The 19,410-nt window shown below is 37.9% G+C and overlaps 1 protein-coding gene and 1 long non-coding RNA gene across 5 annotated transcripts in view; both read left to right on the top strand.

The window, feature by feature from the left end:
• LOC148682196 (uncharacterized) overlaps positions 1–19,410 on the top strand; it is a 141,144-nt gene that overhangs the window by 74,166 nt on the left and 47,568 nt on the right. The window lies entirely within an intron of this gene.
• On the top strand, positions 1,987–14,693 carry si:dkey-264f17.2. 4 transcript variants are annotated; one of them, XM_087245662.2, is made up of 12 exons: positions 1,987–2,066; positions 2,755–2,805; positions 2,979–3,086; positions 4,301–4,408; positions 4,859–4,943; positions 5,849–6,044; positions 6,138–7,911; positions 8,922–9,095; positions 10,051–10,224; positions 12,700–12,746; positions 13,067–13,267; positions 13,377–14,691. In XM_087245662.2, the coding sequence occupies exons 2-12, from the start codon at positions 2,762–2,764 to the stop codon at positions 13,418–13,420; spliced, it is 2,955 nt and encodes a 984-aa protein (XP_087101788.1). In that variant the 5' UTR covers positions 1,987–2,066; positions 2,755–2,761; the 3' UTR covers positions 13,421–14,691. The 4 variants fall into 4 exon arrangements, with proteins under 4 accessions (XP_087101788.1, XP_088505743.1, NP_001429805.1 ...); NM_001442876.1 differs by having other exon boundaries at positions 2,025–2,066; positions 13,067–14,693; XM_088649617.1 differs by lacking the exon at positions 4,301–4,408 and having other exon boundaries at positions 13,067–14,691.

Raw genomic sequence — 19,410 nt, 5'->3', positions numbered from 1 at the left:
TGTAGGCTACATTAAACATGTAAAAAGAACAAAAAACTCAATAAGACTCAAATGTAAAACAAATTAAAAAAGGATTTTACAAAACTAAACAACATGAATATATTAATAAACAACCTAAACTTTACCTCCGGAGACATTTGTTATTTTTGTTATACATTTTTTATACGTTTTAATGCTATCTTGAAAACAAATATCATTATGACTAGCTATTTTCCCGCATTTATCACAACATCCTGTCTCATGCTTCAACACATTCCCTACACACACACACACACACACACACACACACATATATATATATATATATATATATGTCACTGACTCTTGAGATAATTGGACAAAACATGTCCAGCAATTGTAAAAAGCTAAAAAATGAAAATATGTTCATTTTAAAAACATTATTAATAGAATATTTAGCACAATCATCCCCTCTGATTTAATTTGACTATTTATTATTTGTGGTTCAGTCATTCACAAGCATAAAAATGAATAAAAATGTTATTTAAATGATGAAGAATATCTTGATAAGTAAATATCAGTTTACCTCTGCACACTACATCAGTGTCTTCATGAATATATGACATGCATTCATTGTCTTTTATCAAAATATATATATACATACTCTTAATAAAGTAAATAAAGCCATTTTAAAATATTATATATAGATATTACCCATGTAATAATGTATTTTTATCAATGTTTTATTTTTGTAAAATAAATCAGAAACTATTATTAAATCACTGTTTCAGTTGTTATTAAACTAAACTATTCTGGTTCAAAGTTATCTCATGTTAACTGATTAAAATACTCTTGTTTATGGATCGTGAACCTTCATTATTACACTATTTGGAAAACACCACAATCACTAAAAACCCAATCTAAAAGTTTTTATCGTTCCTTGATTTCAATAAAGAGCTACTGTAAAGCTCAATTAAGATAATGAAGTTATCTGTATTTAATTTAAAAAGTCAATTTCAAACGTATAATCAAAAGAACAATTAAATGAATAAAAACAGCTAAGTTAGATACTTTTACTGATATTAATAAATCATTTGACACAACAAATACTTATCAACCCCGTCTTCCAGTTTCTGAGGAAAATTATTTACATTTTTTTTTACCTTTTATCCTGAACTTTTTAGAAATGATGAATAAAAAGGGTATTAAACCATCTCTATTGTAAATGAGTGAATGAGTAAATGAGTCAATAAGCCATCAAAGCTGTCCTGTTCTTGTCTTAGGATAATTAAAAAAAAACATTTTGAACCATTTCAAATGCTGAATACTGTATCTATACAATGCACAGCATCAATAAATACACTGCCTTAAAAAAAATATATATATATATATATATATATATATATATATATATATATATATATATATATATATATATATATATATATATATATATATAATATTTCTAACAGCAAATATAGACAAACAGATATTAAAAAATAGTTTAAAAACACCTTCAGAAATAGAGAGATAATACATGTACATTCAAGTTATGTGCTGCAAACAATAAATAAAAGACAAACTACAACATTGGAACTAAATGTAATACTGTTTAATGGTTTTCTTGATTTTCCTCTGGTTCAACATTATTCATTTGTGTGTGCTGTTTTTCTTCACTGTGATCTTCAGTTATTTTGTTCAGTTAGTTCAGTTTTGCCTTTGGTACTGACTAATCTATTGTATAAACACACTTATTGAATATTATTGAACAGCATCATATAGAAAATAATAATAATATAACAGAGAGATCTGTATGAGGTGTACTCATTTATATAGAATTCTCTAATCTTATTTTATAGGTTCAACATTGCTCTAAATATTCTTCAGAGACCTCTCAGATTTCATCTTAAATACCTTCTCTAAATCTTCCTTCAACACACTCGTCTTCAGGACACACCCACAGTCAGGAGAATCTCATGAATATTCATGTCAGTGGAGCCAATAATATTTCAGGATATACCTGTAGATCACACAGGTGTGTTTTAGTGAAGCGAGTGAAAGAGCTCAGATTGTGTTCCTGCTGCACAAGAGTGTCTGTACTTCTGCATGTGAGTTTAACACTTCTACATTACGCTGATTTGTGGAGATGATGAAGGGGTTTTATATGTGTTAGTGTGATTTAAATGTCTGATCCTGAAGATCAAATCCTCAAACACCGATTAAACACTGAGTCAAACACGGTGACTTAAACACTGTGTCTAAAAGCTTTATTTTTAATCACTTTAAAGTGTTTGTGCTCTTCTATATCAGACTGACTCAATAGTGTCCAATAATTCAGCATTAAATATAACTCTAAACATTCAGAGTCACGACCTTCAGTTGAACAGGAAGAAAAGCTGCTGAAAAACAACAAGCTGACGATCCTTAAACAACACTGCATTTAACCTTTGACCATCAGAGTAACTCATTAACCAAATAGCCTCTTTAGTAGAGAGACATTTTATTACTCACTAAATCAACAATTGGCTGAACCTGAACTTCTCTTGATAAACTCTATATAACATGCATTTACCTTAAATCAAATGTGAAACAGCTGAGATGTCAGATCAGGGTTAAACCAACTGCATTTATGTTAAGGACTATATATATATATATTTATATATATATATATATATATATATATATATATATATATATATATATATATATATATATATATATATATATATATATATTTATGTATGTATGTATGATTGTTTCCTGAAAGCTCTGCTAATGTCTGCATTGGTGTTTTAGCTGCAGTATGGCAGAGGAGCGAGTAAAGGACTCTCTCTCAGAGAAACACAGGTATTGACTCTGTTTTTACACCATTATTTTAACATGACAACAGACAGACCTTCAGTCAACTATTAGTCTGTGCTGAATTAAACTGAACAAACTCATATTTGTCTGATAAACTCTTGTAAAGGAGACTGAAGTTTGTCCTGCAGTTTATTCCTCTGGTGTGTTTGTGTGTTCAGTGTGAGATCAGGATCTCGTGTGTCCAGCTCTGTGTCTCTGAAGAGTGACCGGTCTAAAGGTGGCAATCTTCCAAACTTCAGTGAGAAAACACCATCATCAGTCAAAAGGTATTTAGTGATTTACATTATTGGTCACACTTGGACTGTATTGAACATGTTATTGTGAACCAACAATCCAGAAAATAGAGTCATTAGTAAATGAATCAGTTGTTTGGATTAATCAAATCACTCAATGACTTTTGGTGAATTAAGAAATTTACAGACACCTGGTGATGGTTTTAGTTTCTTATTCAGAGTATCTTTTAGACAGGCAAGGGGACAAAACAAGCAATCATTCATAATCAAGGGTAATCCACAAAGAGTAATTCAATATCCAGACAGCTAACAATAAACACAGAAGATTAAAACACAAACCAGCGAAACACGCTCTGAGTGTACATGAACGAGTAACACACCGCTAATCCACAAGAGTACTCCAGTAAACAGAGCTGATGGCTGATGTTGGAGCGCTGCTTCATGAAGCTTCAATACCTTTACATTTATTTTGTTGTAAATCAGTGGATCAGAGCATTTGACAGATCTATTGACAGCTCAGTTTAGGCAGTTCTAGAAAATGTTTGGTCGTCCCACACATCTTTCATTAAAGGATTATGGGGCCACTGTGCTCTGAGGAACCTTCAGTGCAGCAGAAATGTTTCTGTAACCTTGGCCAGATCTGTATCTTGCCACAATTCAGTCTCTGAGCTGTTCAGGCAGTTCCTCTGACCTCATGATTCTCATTGGCTCTGAGATGCATTGTGAGCTGTAAGCTCTTATATAGACAGGTGTGTGGCTTTAATCAAGTCCAATCAGTGTAATCAAACACAGCTGGACTCAACTGAAGGTGAAACACCATCTCAAGGAGGATCAGAAGAAATGGACAGCAGCTGAGTTCACAGCAAAGAGTCTGAACCATGTAATATTTCAGCTTTTCTTTATTAATAAATCTGCAAAAACGTCTACAGTTCAGTGTTGTTCTGTCAGTATGGGCTGCTGTGTGGACATTAATGAGGAAACAATGAACTTAAATGATTTTAGTGAATGACCACAATAGAACAAAGAGTGGGTCTGAATACTTTCTGTACGCACTGTAAGTCTAATCTGTTTAACAGACCTGATCAGCCTGACCTTGAGCTAAGAGTTACTTTGAGCTAGTTTTGTGCAGGGTGAAATGTTTTTTTTTTTTCCAATAATTGTCTCATCTGTCAGACTTAATACAAGGTGTACTAAGGAGACTGAAGTTTGTCCTGCAGTTTATTCTTCTGGTGTGTTTGTGTGTTCAGTGTGAGATCAGGATCATGTGTGTCCAGCTCTGTGTCTCTGAAGAGTGACTGCTCAATGGGTTATCCACCACCAGACCTCAGAGAGAAAACACCATCATCTGCCAGAAGGTATATTGTGTTTCACATTATTGATCACACATGGATTGTTTCAGGCATATTATTGTGAACCAACAATCCAGTAAAGGAATCACTTCTGAATGAATCAGTAGTGTGAATGAATCAAATGACTCAATGACTTTGACTCATTTACAGACACCTAGTGGCCGATTTAGTTTCTTATTCAGTGTCTCATGTCATCTTCATCCTCATGTCATTTCTATTATTTGTGTGACATAAAACATGTTTTGAAGATGTTTATAACCCAACTATTTTGTAAATATATCTAAATATAGATGAAGCATTGGGAAAAAAAAAATTAATACATGACACAGCAGTAGTCCAGTGGTCTCCTTATTATAAGCGCCACTACAGAGCATTCATTATTTTCAGTGTTTGTAAAATATATCTGTATCTGTTTGCCTCTAAATGTATGATTACAGTAGTTTTACCTGTTAACAGTGTTGAATATGAGTCAGCAAATTCAGGAGACGAGACTCACAGGAGACACAAGAGCTTCACAGACAATCTCCAGTGGATCTTCCAGGTAGGAAAAACTCCATTAGATTCATATTTTAATTGTAAATATAACACACAAAATGTTTACTGGAAAAGATCCTGCTTCTGCAACACATTTCATTTGTAACTGTTATTTTTTACGAAATTAAAGATTTCAAGAATTAAAAAGTATTTGTGAAGTGAGGAATAATTGACTGCAGTTCATTGAATTACTCGCAAATAGTTCACACCTGTGATACACGTACAGTCACCGTTACACATTTAGTGTGTATTATTTTCTAATAATTCAACAGACCAGAGTGGATTATTCTGCAGTGTTTAATAGATGTCTAAACAATGATAGCCAGACCAAAAAAAAAAAGGCTAAATTTAAGCTGTCAGAAAAAAATCTACTAAACATCTAACTATAGTCCAGAACTAGACTAGTCATCAAATACACAGATCAGACAGATTCACACTGCTGCATATCTGATGTCTAGTGTAGTTTTGGGCTGTTGTTAAACATCTATTAGACTTCTTTTAAATATAAATGTAATAATTGAAATATGTTTGCTGGGATGCTGATGTTCCCACAGCTTAAGCCACCATGTTGTGTTCCAGACATTTGTCAGGTTTTTGTCCTCAAACTTCTCCTGTGTGTGAAACTAGTTTCTTACAAATCCAAAGCTTTCTGTGTGTTTTGATGTGATGTTTGACTGCGAAGAAGAGATATGGAACTGTCATGTGCTCAAAACCTGCCAAATCTGCTTTAGCTGTGTGTTTATCTGAAAATAACAACACCTCACAAAGTTTATCAGCCAATCAGAATCAAGCGTTTAACTTCAACTCATATTATAATGTCTTTTTGTTTTTATTGAGTAGTTTGTGGACGTACAACTGTATGTTAATGAATGTTTTATTTAAATATTGTTCTTCTCTTTTCTTCAATCATAGAATCTTGAGAGCAAAATGATCAGATTTCTGAAGAATCAACTGGAAAACTTTAGGAAAATCTTACAAGACAAAAACAGACAAGAGTTTGTAAAAGAGTTTATTGAGAACAGAAGCATTATCACAGAAGCAGCTCTTGATCTCACACTCTTCTTCCTGAGAGAGATGAAGCAAGATCAAGCTGCTGATACTCTCCAGGGTAAGAGACTCATGGGTATCTGTCAGACTGACACTTACTAATATAGCTAAAAAAGTCGAGACTAAATCCCTGTTTCTTTTCTCCTGTGTTTAGATGAGCTGTTCTTCATTAATCAGCTTAAATGTAGCATGAAGAAGAAATATCAAAGTGTGTTTGAAGGAATTGCTCAGCAAGGAGACTCCACACTTCTGAATAAGATCTACACAGATCTCTATATCACTCAGGGTGCGAGTGAACAGGTCAACACTGAACATGAGATCAGACAGATTAAAGCTGCTTCCAGACGTCATCAGTCACTAGAGATACAGGTTGAATGCAAACATTTGTTTGAAGCAGCTAAACAAGACGAGCAGATCAGAACTGTCCTGACAAAAGGAGTTGCTGGCATCGGGAAATCAGTCTCTGTGCAAAAGTTTGTTCTGGATTGGGCTGAAGGGAAAGAAAATCAAGACATCAGCTTCATATTTCCTCTTCCATTCAGAGAGATGAACTTAAAGGAGAAAGAAAGACAAAGTTTAAAAGACCTCATAACTCAGTTTTTCCCAGAGACTAAAGGACTGAACCTTACAAGAAGCACACGATTCAAAGTCCTATTCATCCTTGATGGATTGGATGAATGTCGTCTTCCTCTGAACTTTGCTGGTAATGAGACGTGTGGTGATGTATCTTCAGCAGTCTCTCTGGATGTTCTCCTGACGAACCTCATCAAGGGAAATCTGCTTCCTTCTGCTCTCATCTGGATCACCAGCAGACCAGCAGCTGCCAGTAAGATTCCTGCTGACTGTATCGACCGGCTGACAGAGATACGAGGATTCAATGATGCCCAAAAGGAGGAGTACTTCAGAAAGAGACTCACAGATCAGAATCAGGCCAGAGAAATCATTGATCACATTAAACAGTCAAAGAGTCTCTTTATTATGTGCCACATCCCAGTCTTCTGCTGGATTTCAGTCACTGTTCTCCAGAACATGCTGAAACTGAAACACAGGGCTCATGCTGAAACACTGCAGGAATCTCCCAAGACTCTGACACAGATGTACACACACTTTCTCCGCTTTCAGATCCAGCAGAGCAGAAGAAAGTATGATGGAGAAAACACAGCAGATGTCTCCTGGGATCCAAACCTCATCCTTTCACTGGGGAAACTGGCCTTCCGGCAGCTGGAAAGAAACAATGTGATCTTCTATGAGAGCGATCTGAAAGACTGTGGCATTGACGTCTATAAGGCATCGGTGTACTCAGGCATGTGTACCCAGATCTTTAAGGAGGAGACGGGAATCATTCTTGGTACCATGTACTGCTTTCTTCACTTGAGCATTCAGGAGTTCATTGCAGCCCTTTATCAACATCTGCACAGCGAGAAGAAGAGTGGATTTCTTTTTAGACAGAAAAGCAGAAATAAAGGCATGATTGATTTGCTGAAGACAGCAGTGGACAAGGCTCTGGAAAGTGAGAATGGACATCTGGACCTTTACCTTCGCTTCCTTCTCGGTCTGTCACTCCAGTCTAATCGACAACTCTTACGAGGCCTGTTGACACAGCAGGATGACAGAGACCAGAGCAAAGAGGAAATAATTGCCTACATCAAGCAGAAACTTGAAGGGAATCTGTCTCCAGAGAGATCCATCAATCTGTTCTACTGTCTGAATGAACTGAACGACCAAACTCTGCTGAAAGAGATTCAGTCTCACCTCAGTAGTGGACATCTGTCATCTGCTCGCCTTTCACCTGCCCAGTGGTCTGCTCTGGTCTTTGTGTTGTTGACCTCAGAGGAGGAGCTGGAGGAGTTTGAGCTTCAGAAATTCCAGAGATCAGACGAGTGTCTCATCAGACTATCAGCAGTCATCAAAACCTCCAAAAGAGCTCTGTAAGTCAAAGTGCCATGTTTACTTGCAGTCGCGCATTTGCCTCATTCATAACAGCAGAACACGCAGGATTCAGCATGTAAATTCACCAGTTATTCTCAGAATACATGCAAGTGAGTGTCTGGTGAACTTAGAGAAGGGTAGATTCAACTTTATAGTTACTTACACCCTGTGTATCTGATATGAATAAAACACATCAGCAATTTATATTTGAATGAATTTGTTTCACAAACTCTAAATGTCTTGTTTTACTAGTGCTTGTTTGTATTTACATGTAGATGTTTATCTAAAACATGAAATAAGCATTAGGCGGTTAAAACGCTGCATAATTGTAATGATGACACGTCTTTCTCTTTATCAGCTCCAGCCAACACACCTGCTGTTGAACTCCCTTCCTCCTAATCCCTGTCTGATGTGCCGAAGTCTATATCAGTGAGCGAGAGAGACCGTGTTCACTCCGCGTGTTTTTTAATAATCAAACGTCCCCGTGTCGTGCGAAACAAATCAATTATGAAATTCAATTATGACATTCACTGCCAAAGCTTTGAGTAATCGATTTTTATCAATTTAATTGATTTGTTGTTGCAGCTCTAATACAAATATCTGACATACTCCACTGTGATTGGTGGGCTCGTTCATCAAACTCACGGGCTGCACTAACATTAAACTTTTGAATGAAGGCGGGGCCACAAACTATCGTCTCAAGAGTATCAGACCACGGGTTTGAAAACCCTGCTGTAGAAGCAGCGCACGGCTCCCACACTGCCCCCTATTGACGAGCACTCACAAATACAGCTGTCATTTAAAAATACCGGTATTAAAAAAATTCGGAATTGTATTGTTTTGAGTGCTAGGGTATCCCTATGCTTTTATAGTTTCGGTATATCATGCTACACTACTGTTAGTACATACAACCATAATGGTGAAATCTAGTGTCGTTGTACTGAGTAAGCATTGTTAATCAGTGAGGTCCCAGATGACCTCATAAATATTGTGTTTGTCCTCTACACAGGCTACAGAGCTGTAATCTTACTGTTCAGTGCTGTGAGAGTTTGTCTTCAGCTCTACAATCCTCAAACTGTGTGCTGAGAGAGCTGGACCTGAGTAACAATGACCTGCAGGATTCAGGAGTGAAGCTTCTCTCTGATGGACTGAAGAGTCAACACTGTAAACTGGAGACACTGAGGTAAATACTCTTCCACTCAACAGCAACTCCAAACAGAGAGTTACATAGTGGTTTAACAAATATAGAAGCCCCTATTCCCCACTCAGTGTGTTGGCAAATGGGCAAATTTTTATGGGTGTTATTTTATTCATATCTATACAAATGTGTGTATAGACAAATGCACTGTATGACTGTATTTAACGATTATTTAGATGAATTGTCTATAAATTCTCTACTCATATTTTACATGTTCATATTATATTGTTGTTTATATTTGCATTTGTTTATTGGAAAGGTTTATTTAAGAATTTGTCAGATGTTCTGGCAATAAATAAATAACAGTGATGAAGACAAAGTTAACCCTGTGGAGTCTGTAGGGTTTTGGGCCGTGGTGAGGTTTTGACTGGCCCTGATGTTTGTACAGTTTGCAGTTTTCCTGAAAACATATAAAAGTCTCATCACAGTCTTATTATCTAAACTGAAGAAGTGTCTTGGCCTTGTTAACATTTGGACTCAAAGGTGGATTGACTACATCTCTAGTGACTGTCAGACAGGAGACAAAGACACCAAGAGATTGAGTTTGTGTGTGTTTAGTTTATTTACAATATTGTCCACAATATAAAATAAATATGATCTAAATATAAATAATGAAAATCAGCTCATTTTCAATTACACTTTATACTACAAGATTTCCTTCTGAGGTCAAGTGTGTCTTATTCCTCACAGCAGACTTTACAGCTTCATGTGATGTCTTATGAACTATTGCTCTGTACACTTCTACAGATGATGTCGAGTCCTTGTTGAGCGTGTGAGTGTGTTTGCTGATGTGAGGGCTCGATCAATAAGGAGAGCTAATCAGGATGTGTGTGTTCATCACTGCTGTTGACATGAGCAGAAACAGCAGTCAGCATCTTCACAACACAAAGAGATGTGTGATTGTCCAACTGTGTGATGTGGACTATTGCTGTGTTTGTAGATTGTCTGGCTGTATGGTGACAGAGGAAGGCTGTGGTTTTCTGTCTTCAGCTCTGACTTCAAACCCCTCACACCTGAGAGAGCTGGATCTGAGCTACAATCATCCAGGAGATTCTGGAGTCAAGCTGCTCTCTGAACAACTGGAGGATCCAAACTACACACTGGACAAACTCAAGTATGTGGAGCAGCACTGATGTCGTAACGCTGAATGCTCTTAACTCTTTCCTGACAGCCATTTTTATTTATTTGTTTTTGTGATTATTACTTAAATTTGACAGCCCTCTGAATAATCTTTGGTCAAGAATATCTGAACATATTATATATAATTAATTAAAGAATCACCCTGATATCAGACATCAGAAATGTTTAATCTATTTTCTCCATCGTCTGTTTGTGTTTTATGCACACTTAACTGCAGGAAGAATTCATGACAAATGAACATTTATGACAAAAACTGAAAATATATTTTTCTAAAAGCTTAAAAAACATTTAAATATCTGCAGTTACAAGAAATAAAGTATAACACGCACACACACACACACACACACACACACACCCCCACAGACACACACACACACACACACACAGCACTAGTGTTTGTCTTTGAGCTCCACAGTGAATCAGATTTGTCATAACAGTTGTGAATGTGTGAATGTGTAAATGAGTGATTCCAGCAAGTCTCATATCAATAATCACACACTCTCAGCTCAGAATGATGGAGTTCTGAGTCTGTTTGGAGATGATGAAGAGGCATTTGACAGAAGATGAAGATCTCCATCATATTTCAAGTCATTTAACACTGAATTCTGCTTTATTATTGTGCTGCGCTTTTGTCAATTGATCCTTGAATGAATCCTTCAGTCTTTATATCTGTCTGTTTCTGTGTTTCCATTCTGTTTTCTGTTTCCACATCTGATCTAAAAGCTCTGTGTGTCATTCAGAAGCTGATTTGACAGCTCCACACACACTCATGTTGTTTTACTGCAGTTATTAATGCACTGAGATCAGCCAATCACAATCCAGCATTCAGCACACTCTCCACATGTCTTGTTGTGTGTGTGTGTGTGTGTGTGTGTGTGTGTGTGTCTTTGTCTGTCTGTCTGTCTGTGCGTGTGTGTGTGTGTGTTATAAGCTGATGTTTGTGTACTGACTGAAGGACAACCTGTGTGTGTGTGTGTGTGTGTGTGTGTGTGTGTTAAAGCCTAGTTCACACTACAGGATTTTAAACATCAGCAGATCGCTGTGCCGTTCACTCTACATGACCTGACTTTGTGTCTTTTAATCTCTGTGGTGTTCACACTACGCAACACTCTGTGAATGATCCACAAGAGGGGGGTCACACACTACATGATCTGACAACATCTCATTCCCCATCAGCTCATTCAAGCTACCAAACCACAGCCAATGAAAATTTGAGGGAGGAGTCGTCAGAAAAAGCTGAACACTATTGGCTGCTTGTGTGCTGATTACATCACTGACAGCGTTTCAAGCTTTGGAGAAAGCATTTAAAAACATCGTCAAATCAGCTGATTTATAAGCGGATTAATCACTCATCTGCAAGGTTCCAGTGGATGGATACACAGAGAGTTTTTAATTTTTGTAATTTTATAACTCTTTGAAATAAAACTAACAAATAACACCCTGCCGTTTTCTAACTATCAGTGTATTTCTTTCTGACATTGTTATTTTTTTTATTACAAAACAGTAAAGAACTGAGCATTTCTGCCTTAAATTACCATATTGGTTAAAATGACTGCATGCATGTCTGATACTTTTTCGCTGTGACTTTAAATATGTGTGCATTTTCTTGCCTGGCAACTTCCTGCTAACATAAACAAAACTTTCTGATGGCAAAAACATCAATTTACTTCAGATATCTTTCAAAACAGCATATTCTGTGCAGTGAAATAGCTCCTGTTTGAAAGTGAAAATGAAAGCCAAGACCTTTAAGTGTTTTAGTATCTTAACTACATATTTATAGGCTGTATTACAAAAAAAAGATTATATTATTAGGGTAATGGTGTCATTAAATATGATGCCAGACATTCAAAGCTAAATTTTAATATCTCAATAATAGCTTTGAATGTAAATATGTTGTGACAATATGGCGTTTTATATGAGAACGATCAGAATGAGCAGTATGGTAATTCTAATAGTTACAAAATTCTAGCTCCACTGTTAATATAGCCTACTCTCATGTCTGTGCTAACGCAGAATGAAGCCAGTGCACCGATGCCCATTCTGACCAATCACAGATGTTTCTGCTGAGCTCCTGAACACACAGGCACGCGGCTCATGCTGATATGCTCTCTCATTGGCTGCAGCTCGTCACTACATCTGACCACACGTGGGGTTGAGTCGGCCGACGGCTCTGGAATATTTAGCATGCTGAATGTTGGATTTCCGTCTGCGAGGTGTCGGCGACGCGTCAGCGAGCCTCGTTGATGCGTTGCTCAGTAGTTCACACATAAAGAGCGCCGAGCGCCGAGCGCCGAGCACCCGCAGATTTCTTCCCGATCACAGCCCGATCTGTCGGCGAGCTCGTTAACTTCCAAATCGGGCTCAAATCAGGCTTAAAATCCTCTAGTGTGAACTAGGCATTTGCTGATGTTTGTGTACTGACTGAATGTCAATCTGTGTGTGTTTACAGCCTGGATCATGGAGGAGAGACGAGGATTACAGCAGGACCACACAAATGTAGGACTACACACACACTCTTACACACTCTCTCAAACACACACACCCATGCATACGATCACACAATTAGACACACACACACACACACACACACACACACTTCCTCTCTCTCACACTCACACATACACACACAGAGCAGTGAACACATGCGTACACACACACATACCCTCTCTCTCATACAATCAGACACACAAACTCACTCTCTCACACACACTCTCTCTCTCTCTCTCTTTCTTTTTCTCTCTCTCTCTCTCTCTCTCTCTCACACACACACACACACACACAGCTGTGGTTGTAAATGTGTGTGTTCTTGTGTTCAGATGTCTGTTTCCTCACTCTGGATCCAAACACAGCACACACTCAACTCATTCTGTCTGAGGAGAACAGAGAGGTGAAGAGTGTGAGAGAGAATCAGCGGTATCCTGATCATCCAGACAGATTTGATGTTCATCCTCAGGTGTTGTGCAGAGAGAGTGTGTGTGGACGCTGTTACTGGGAGATTGACTGCAGTGGAGATGATGGTGTGTGTATATCAGTGTCATATAAGAGCATCAGGAGGAAGGGAGCAGGTGTTGAGTGTGTGTTTGGATTTAATGCTCAGTCCTGGAGTTTGCTCTGCTCTTCCTCCAGATTCTCATTCAGACACAATAACACAGACACTGTTCTCCCAGTGAAGGCGCTCAGCAGGAGAATAGGAGTGTTTGTGGATCACAGTGCAGGAACTCTGATCTTCTACAACATCTATAGAGACACAATGAGCCTCATCCACTCAGTCCAGACCACATTCACTGAGCCGCTCTGGCCTGGGTTTATAGTTTATTCTGGATCATCAGTGAAACTAAGCTGAAGACTGACGAGAGATTTACCCAGAATCCTCTGCAGGAGCAGACAGCAGCAGTGTGTGTGTGTGTGTGTGCATGCATGCTTGTGTGTGTGAGAGAGTATGTGTGCGTGAGTGTGTGCATTTAAGAGTGTCTGTATTTGTGTGTGTGTGTGTGTGTGTGTGTGTGTGTGTGTGTGTGTGTGTGATAGAAAGTCTGTGTGTGTGTGTGTGCGTTTGTGTGAGAGAGCGCGTGTGTGTGTGTGTGAAAGAGAGAGAGAGAGACTTTTGACTTTTAAGGGTCTCTTTTATTACAAAACAACAGTTTAGCTAAAAACAATTTAGCTAATTAAAATGTACATGACATCTTAAAAAAAAGCAAAAAACTTTTTTTTTCTGATACTTACAAATAAATATTTAGAACATTTTCAGAGTCAGCATGACAGATACACTGATTTAAACCCCATTTGTAATTAAACATTGCCAGATCATTTACCATTTTGTAAAACCCATACTCTACATTAATGCAAGATTTTATTAGTCCTTTTATTATTAAAAAAGCATCAGTTGAACCTTTGTCATTTAATTGACTTTTTCTTGACAGCCAAATTGCCATCTTTGCTTGCCCCGATAAGAAGTTTAATAGAACATGATGCTCTCTTCGATTTTTTTTTTTTTGTATTTAGGTCCATAAATAAACATTGCAGGTGTAAAGGCCTCTCCAAGTTTTTGGCACCATTCTTCTAGCTGATAAAATAATGGTTGTAGCCTTTTACAATTAAGGAATAAATGGAAAACAGTTTCTGGTTCTCCACAAAAAGGACAGCCCTCCCCAATCTGAGGATCAAGGCGCGCTCTATACAGTTTGTAGCAACAATACAGTGTACAATCCACTGCAAGTCTCCAGTTCTTTTTTCAATTGGAGGCTTATACAGAGATCTCCAACAGCCTTTTGGGGAGGCATTTGGTACAATTGTCTCTTTCCATTTTGGTCTCTCTCACACTCTGTAGTTGAAACAAGTTTGAGGTTTTCACACACATCACATAGATTGATTTCTTTCCAGCAATGCTAAAAAGTCTTGGTTCTGGTGTTTTAAACGATAATAAACTGTTTTCTGTTTCTGACCAAGTTCTTGTGTTGGCTGATATAATCAGCTCTGGGAATGCAGGAATTGTATTCTCTACATTGTTGGTTACTAATGACAAAATGTAATCCGATGGTAATGACTCGACTATCTGAGTCAACAATTTTCCTGTTGCCCGAACAGATCTCATTCCCAGTTTGGATGCTAGATCCTCGGCAGTAATCCAGCCATTCTCAGAAACAAAGTGTCCAATTTTAAATATATTTGCAGTCTTCAAAGCTTTTCTGAGAGCAAGTGAATTGAGAATGTCCAGATCAAGAGCAGGATTATAAAGTAGGGGTTCTTCTCTTGACCACAGCCTTTTTACACCATTGTGCTCTCTAGAGAACCTAAAAAGAGTCCATGACCTCAACATTGACCTGTAAAAAGGTGTCAGTCCAGACAGGTCTAATTTATTAGTATCCATTAAAAACAAGTGGCGGTCTAGACCCATTTGTCCTGCTCTTCTCAGGATAGCACAGGCTACTCCGGCCCAGCTTACATTTTCTCCATACAAAAGTCTTTGGGTTGTTTGTAGTCGAAAAGCTTTTACTCTAGACATTATATCCACCAAACCTTGTCCTCCTTCCTGTAGGGGTAAATACAGGGTAGCTGCCTTCAACCAGTGTTGTCCCGTCCAAAAGAAATCCACCAGAAGCTGTTGAATTATCTTCACCATGTCCTCTGGGGGGTCCAATATCATCATTTTGTGCCACAATGAAGATGCGACTAAGTTATTGCAGACCAACACTCTCCCTCTGTAGGACAACTGGGGTGTTAGCCATTTCCAGTGACACAAACGAGCACACACTTTTTCTTTTAAGCCCTCCCAATTCTTTTTCTTATATTCATCAGTTCCTAAAAATACTCCTAAATATTTAAAACCTTCTTTTCCCCACTTTAAACCACAAGGTAGCATAGGACTATTAAAATCTCGCCCACACCATAAGGCATCACTTTTTTCCCAATTAACATTGGCTGACGATGCTTTACTATAGCACTCCAAAACTTCCTTTAAAACCCGAACATCTTCATTATTTCTGATTAAAACTGTGACATCATCTGCATATGCAGAAAGTTTAACAGTAGATTTAAAATCTAACGTTTTAATTTCCAGTCCTGTCAATTTTTCTCTTAGTTTGCAGAGCAATGGCTCAATGACCAGGCTGTAGAGCTGGCCAGAGAGAGGACACCCCTGTCTTAAGCCTGATTTATACTTCTGCGTCAAACACCGGCGTATGCTACGGCGCTGACGCATAGCCCTTCGCCGTGGCCATCGCCGTCACTGACGTGCACCTCTCAAAAAATGTAACTACACGTCGCAACGACGCGTAGCATAAGCTCTGTGATTGGTCGGCTTGGTAGCGCTGACGAGTCTGGGCGGGACCATGAGGCGCGCGAATGGCGCGACGCCGCGCGAGCGATTGTTTACAAGTGTGGAGTCCCGTGAAGGAGCTCCGGATGGAAAGTTTTGTTTTGTGTTTACCTCATAGTTAAAGTTGTTGCACGTCCGCCGGTTCCTGCCTCAAAATGAGCGAGTTTGAGCCACTTGTACATCCCGGAAGTGTTCAGGAAATGCAAAAAAGTAGCGAAGAAACTTGACACAGAGGAACATTTACACTTTACTGCCAACTAGCGTTTCGGAAGTGTTAATGCAGACCGGCAGAGACAGCGCGCAGAAGTATAAATGCACAGCCACGCGCGTTGCCTGCGCCGTGGGTTACGCCGGTCACCTGACGCAGAAGTATAAATCAGGCTTTATTCCTCTTTGCACCTTTACAGGAACACTTAAACCTCCAGCAACTTTAATCATGCATGTTGCTCCTTTATACAACAGTTGTATTTTTGAAATAAAACCATCACCAAATCCAAAAGCTCTTAAGGTGTCAAAAAGGAAAGTGTGGTCAACTCTGTCAAAGGCCTTTTCTTGATCTATTGACAAAAAACCCAGATCTAACTCATTGTATGAAACAACATCATAAGCATCCCGAATCAAATGCAGATTATCTGTAATAGATCTTTTCATAATACAATATGACTGAACTTTATGTATAATTGTATTTAGTGCCAGATTTAATCTATTTGACAAACATTTTGAAAAGATTTTGTAATCCGAACTTAAGATTGCAACAGGTCACCAATTTTTTAAAAGAGTTAAGTCACCTTTTTTTGGGAGCAATGTTAAAACAGCTCTCTGACAACTCAAAGGGAGAACACCTTTGCAAACACATTCTTGTAGTACTTCAAATACATCTTTTCCTAATTCAGCCCAGAATGCCTTATAAAAATTAGCAGGCAGTCCATCCAACCCTGGTGTTCGTCCTGTGGAAAGCCCCATAACTGCAGCAGTGACTTCCTCAAAAGTAATATCAGCCTCAAGCAAAAGTTTAAGTTCTGGAGTTAAAACTGGGAGATCCTCCAAAAGAAGTCTCCTGCATTCCTCATTAGAAGGTTCAGAGGCATATAAATCAGAATAAAAATTTACAGCAAGTCTGCGCATTGTTATTGGGTCTGAAGTGTTGTGTCCATTATTATCTTTTAAAAAATGCATCAGTTTTTCTTGTCCCGTTTTTCGTTCTAAACTAAAAAAAAAAGAAGAAGGTCCATCCATATCTCTTATTTTTAAAAAACGACTCCTTATCAGGGCTCCTTTAACCTTTTCATTTAAAAATGAACTCAACTTCTTCTTTTTCTCAGTCCATCTATCTTGAAGAGTCAGGGTATCATTTTCATTCATGCTCTTTTCAATGTCAATGATTTCATTTTCTAACCACTCCAAAGTTTTCTTTAAAACCAATGAGGAATGAGATGTATATTGCTGACAAAAACTACGGATATGAGCTTTCCCCACTTCCCACCATTCAATAATATTTTCAAAACAAGATTTTTCCATTTTCCAGGTCTCCCAAAAAACTTTAAAATTCTGGCAAAAATTTTTATCTTCAAGAAGTTTGACATTAAAATGCCAGTCATAACTCTTATGTTTTCTCTCTACCAGCATACAGTCAACTGTTATTAATTTATGATCTGAAAAACATATAGGGATAATTGATGCATTAGCAACCTTGTTTCTTCCAGTATGTGAAATATAAAATCTATCTAATCGAGCTCCAGACACTTTTCTATTACAAATTTTTATCCAAGTATATTGTTTCTCTAATGGGTTATGTTCTCTCCAAACATCAGAAAAGCAAAAATTTTTTATTATATTTTCTAAAAACGCAGCTGATTGTAAATGAGGTTCTTCTCCATTTCTGTCCTGAATAAAATTTAATGTGCAATTCCAATCTCCCCCTAATATAGCAATGTCACCCTCGTGTTGTTGTTTAAATATGTGCTCTAATTTAGTGAAGAACTGTATCCTGTCTGCTCGTCCATTAGGGGCATAAACATTTACAAAAGAGAAGAAGAAACCCATTATTTCAGCTCTTATAACCAATAACCTGCCAGGAATTTCTTCCTTTTTTGACAGGACTTTTACTTTTAATGTGGGGGAAAAAAGTACAGCCACTCCAGCACTTAGATTAGTTCCATGACTTAGGATTTTCTCCCCTTTCCACCATAATCCCCAATCAACCTCATTATCCATACAACTATGAGTTTCTTGTAGCATCACCACACTCAACTCTTTCAACTTAATTATTTCTGCAAGGTGACTCCTTTTTTCCCCATCTCTCATTCCATTTACATTAACTGATCCCACTCTCAAGACTTCCATGCATAAGGGAAAAAAGAGAGGAAAGGACAGATAGCAAAGAGAAAGAAACACCTTCATTTAGTATTTAGTTTTCCCCCTCACTTTCCCTGGCTTCTTTCCACTTCTTATATTAGTGATATGTTTTCTTAATCGAAACCATTTCTGTTGTGACAGCACTTCCAGGCTGCTCACTTTTCTGGCCCGCATAACAGAAGAAATAAATTTTTCTGTATCAGGGAAATATTCACTAACTTCAACACCCACTTTTCCTTTAGTTTTGTCTAAGAAGGAATTAATTTGTTCAACAGTATACAAGCCATTATCATTTTCCGCTGCAGCATCTGACCACTGTTCCTCATCTCTTATACTATCATCCATACACTGTGACAAACCATCCAACTCATCAATCATACTGTCCCCTACACTTTCAGCTTGTGAGATTTCACATTCTTCTGCCATGCAATCAGTTGTATCATTATTCTCAGCAGCCTCACTAACATCAACAGACTCTGCAGGGTTGCTACAACCAGGTTGTTCTACGCTGGAAACTATAACTGAAGTTTCACTCACCTCTTGCTGTTCTTCTTCCCTTTGCTCGCCACCTCCCTGTGTCTGTTTATCTCCTGTTTGTATTTCCATGTCATTTGTCCCGGTATTTGTATCAGTTGTTTGTTTTCCATCCTTATTTGGACAAAAAAAACATTTGTGCCCAAAAATTCCGCACTGAAAGCACTTCATGCTTTCAGTACTAGCGAAAACCATGTAGGAATTTTCCCCATGATTTACGCGAAAAGACGCGTCTAATGTACGGTCCGGTGAATTCAAAAACATGTAAACTTGACGTCTAAACGAGAGAACATGTTTTAAAGCGACATTCTTACACCTAAGGGGGATCGTTCTAACGGGGCCTGCAATTTTCCCAAACCTTTGCAACTCTTTCGTAATCATTTCATCTGAAATAAAAGGCGGAACATTCGAGATCGTGATTTTTGTTGCAGGAGTGGACAGCGGGTTTACCCTTAC

This window comes from Danio rerio, chromosome 4 (assembly GCF_052040795.2).
Source record: "Danio rerio strain M-AB ecotype USA chromosome 4, GRCz13ab, whole genome shotgun sequence".
NCBI lineage: Eukaryota > Metazoa > Chordata > Actinopteri > Cypriniformes > Danionidae > Danio > Danio rerio.
This window is presented reverse-complemented; position numbering and strand designations above follow the sequence as displayed.

Coding starts and splice junctions, on each gene's coding strand:
- si:dkey-264f17.2 (NM_001442876.1), top strand. CDS start 2,762: ATGGCAGAGGAGCGAGTAAAGGACTCTCTCTCAGAGAAACACAG. Junction 6,045..6,137: donor AGCTGCTGATACTCTCCAGG/GTAAGAGACTCA, acceptor TCCTGTGTTTAG/ATGAGCTGTTCTTCATTAAT. Junction 7,912..8,921: donor AAAACCTCCAAAAGAGCTCT/GTAAGTCAAAGT, acceptor TCCTCTACACAG/GCTACAGAGCTGTAATCTTA.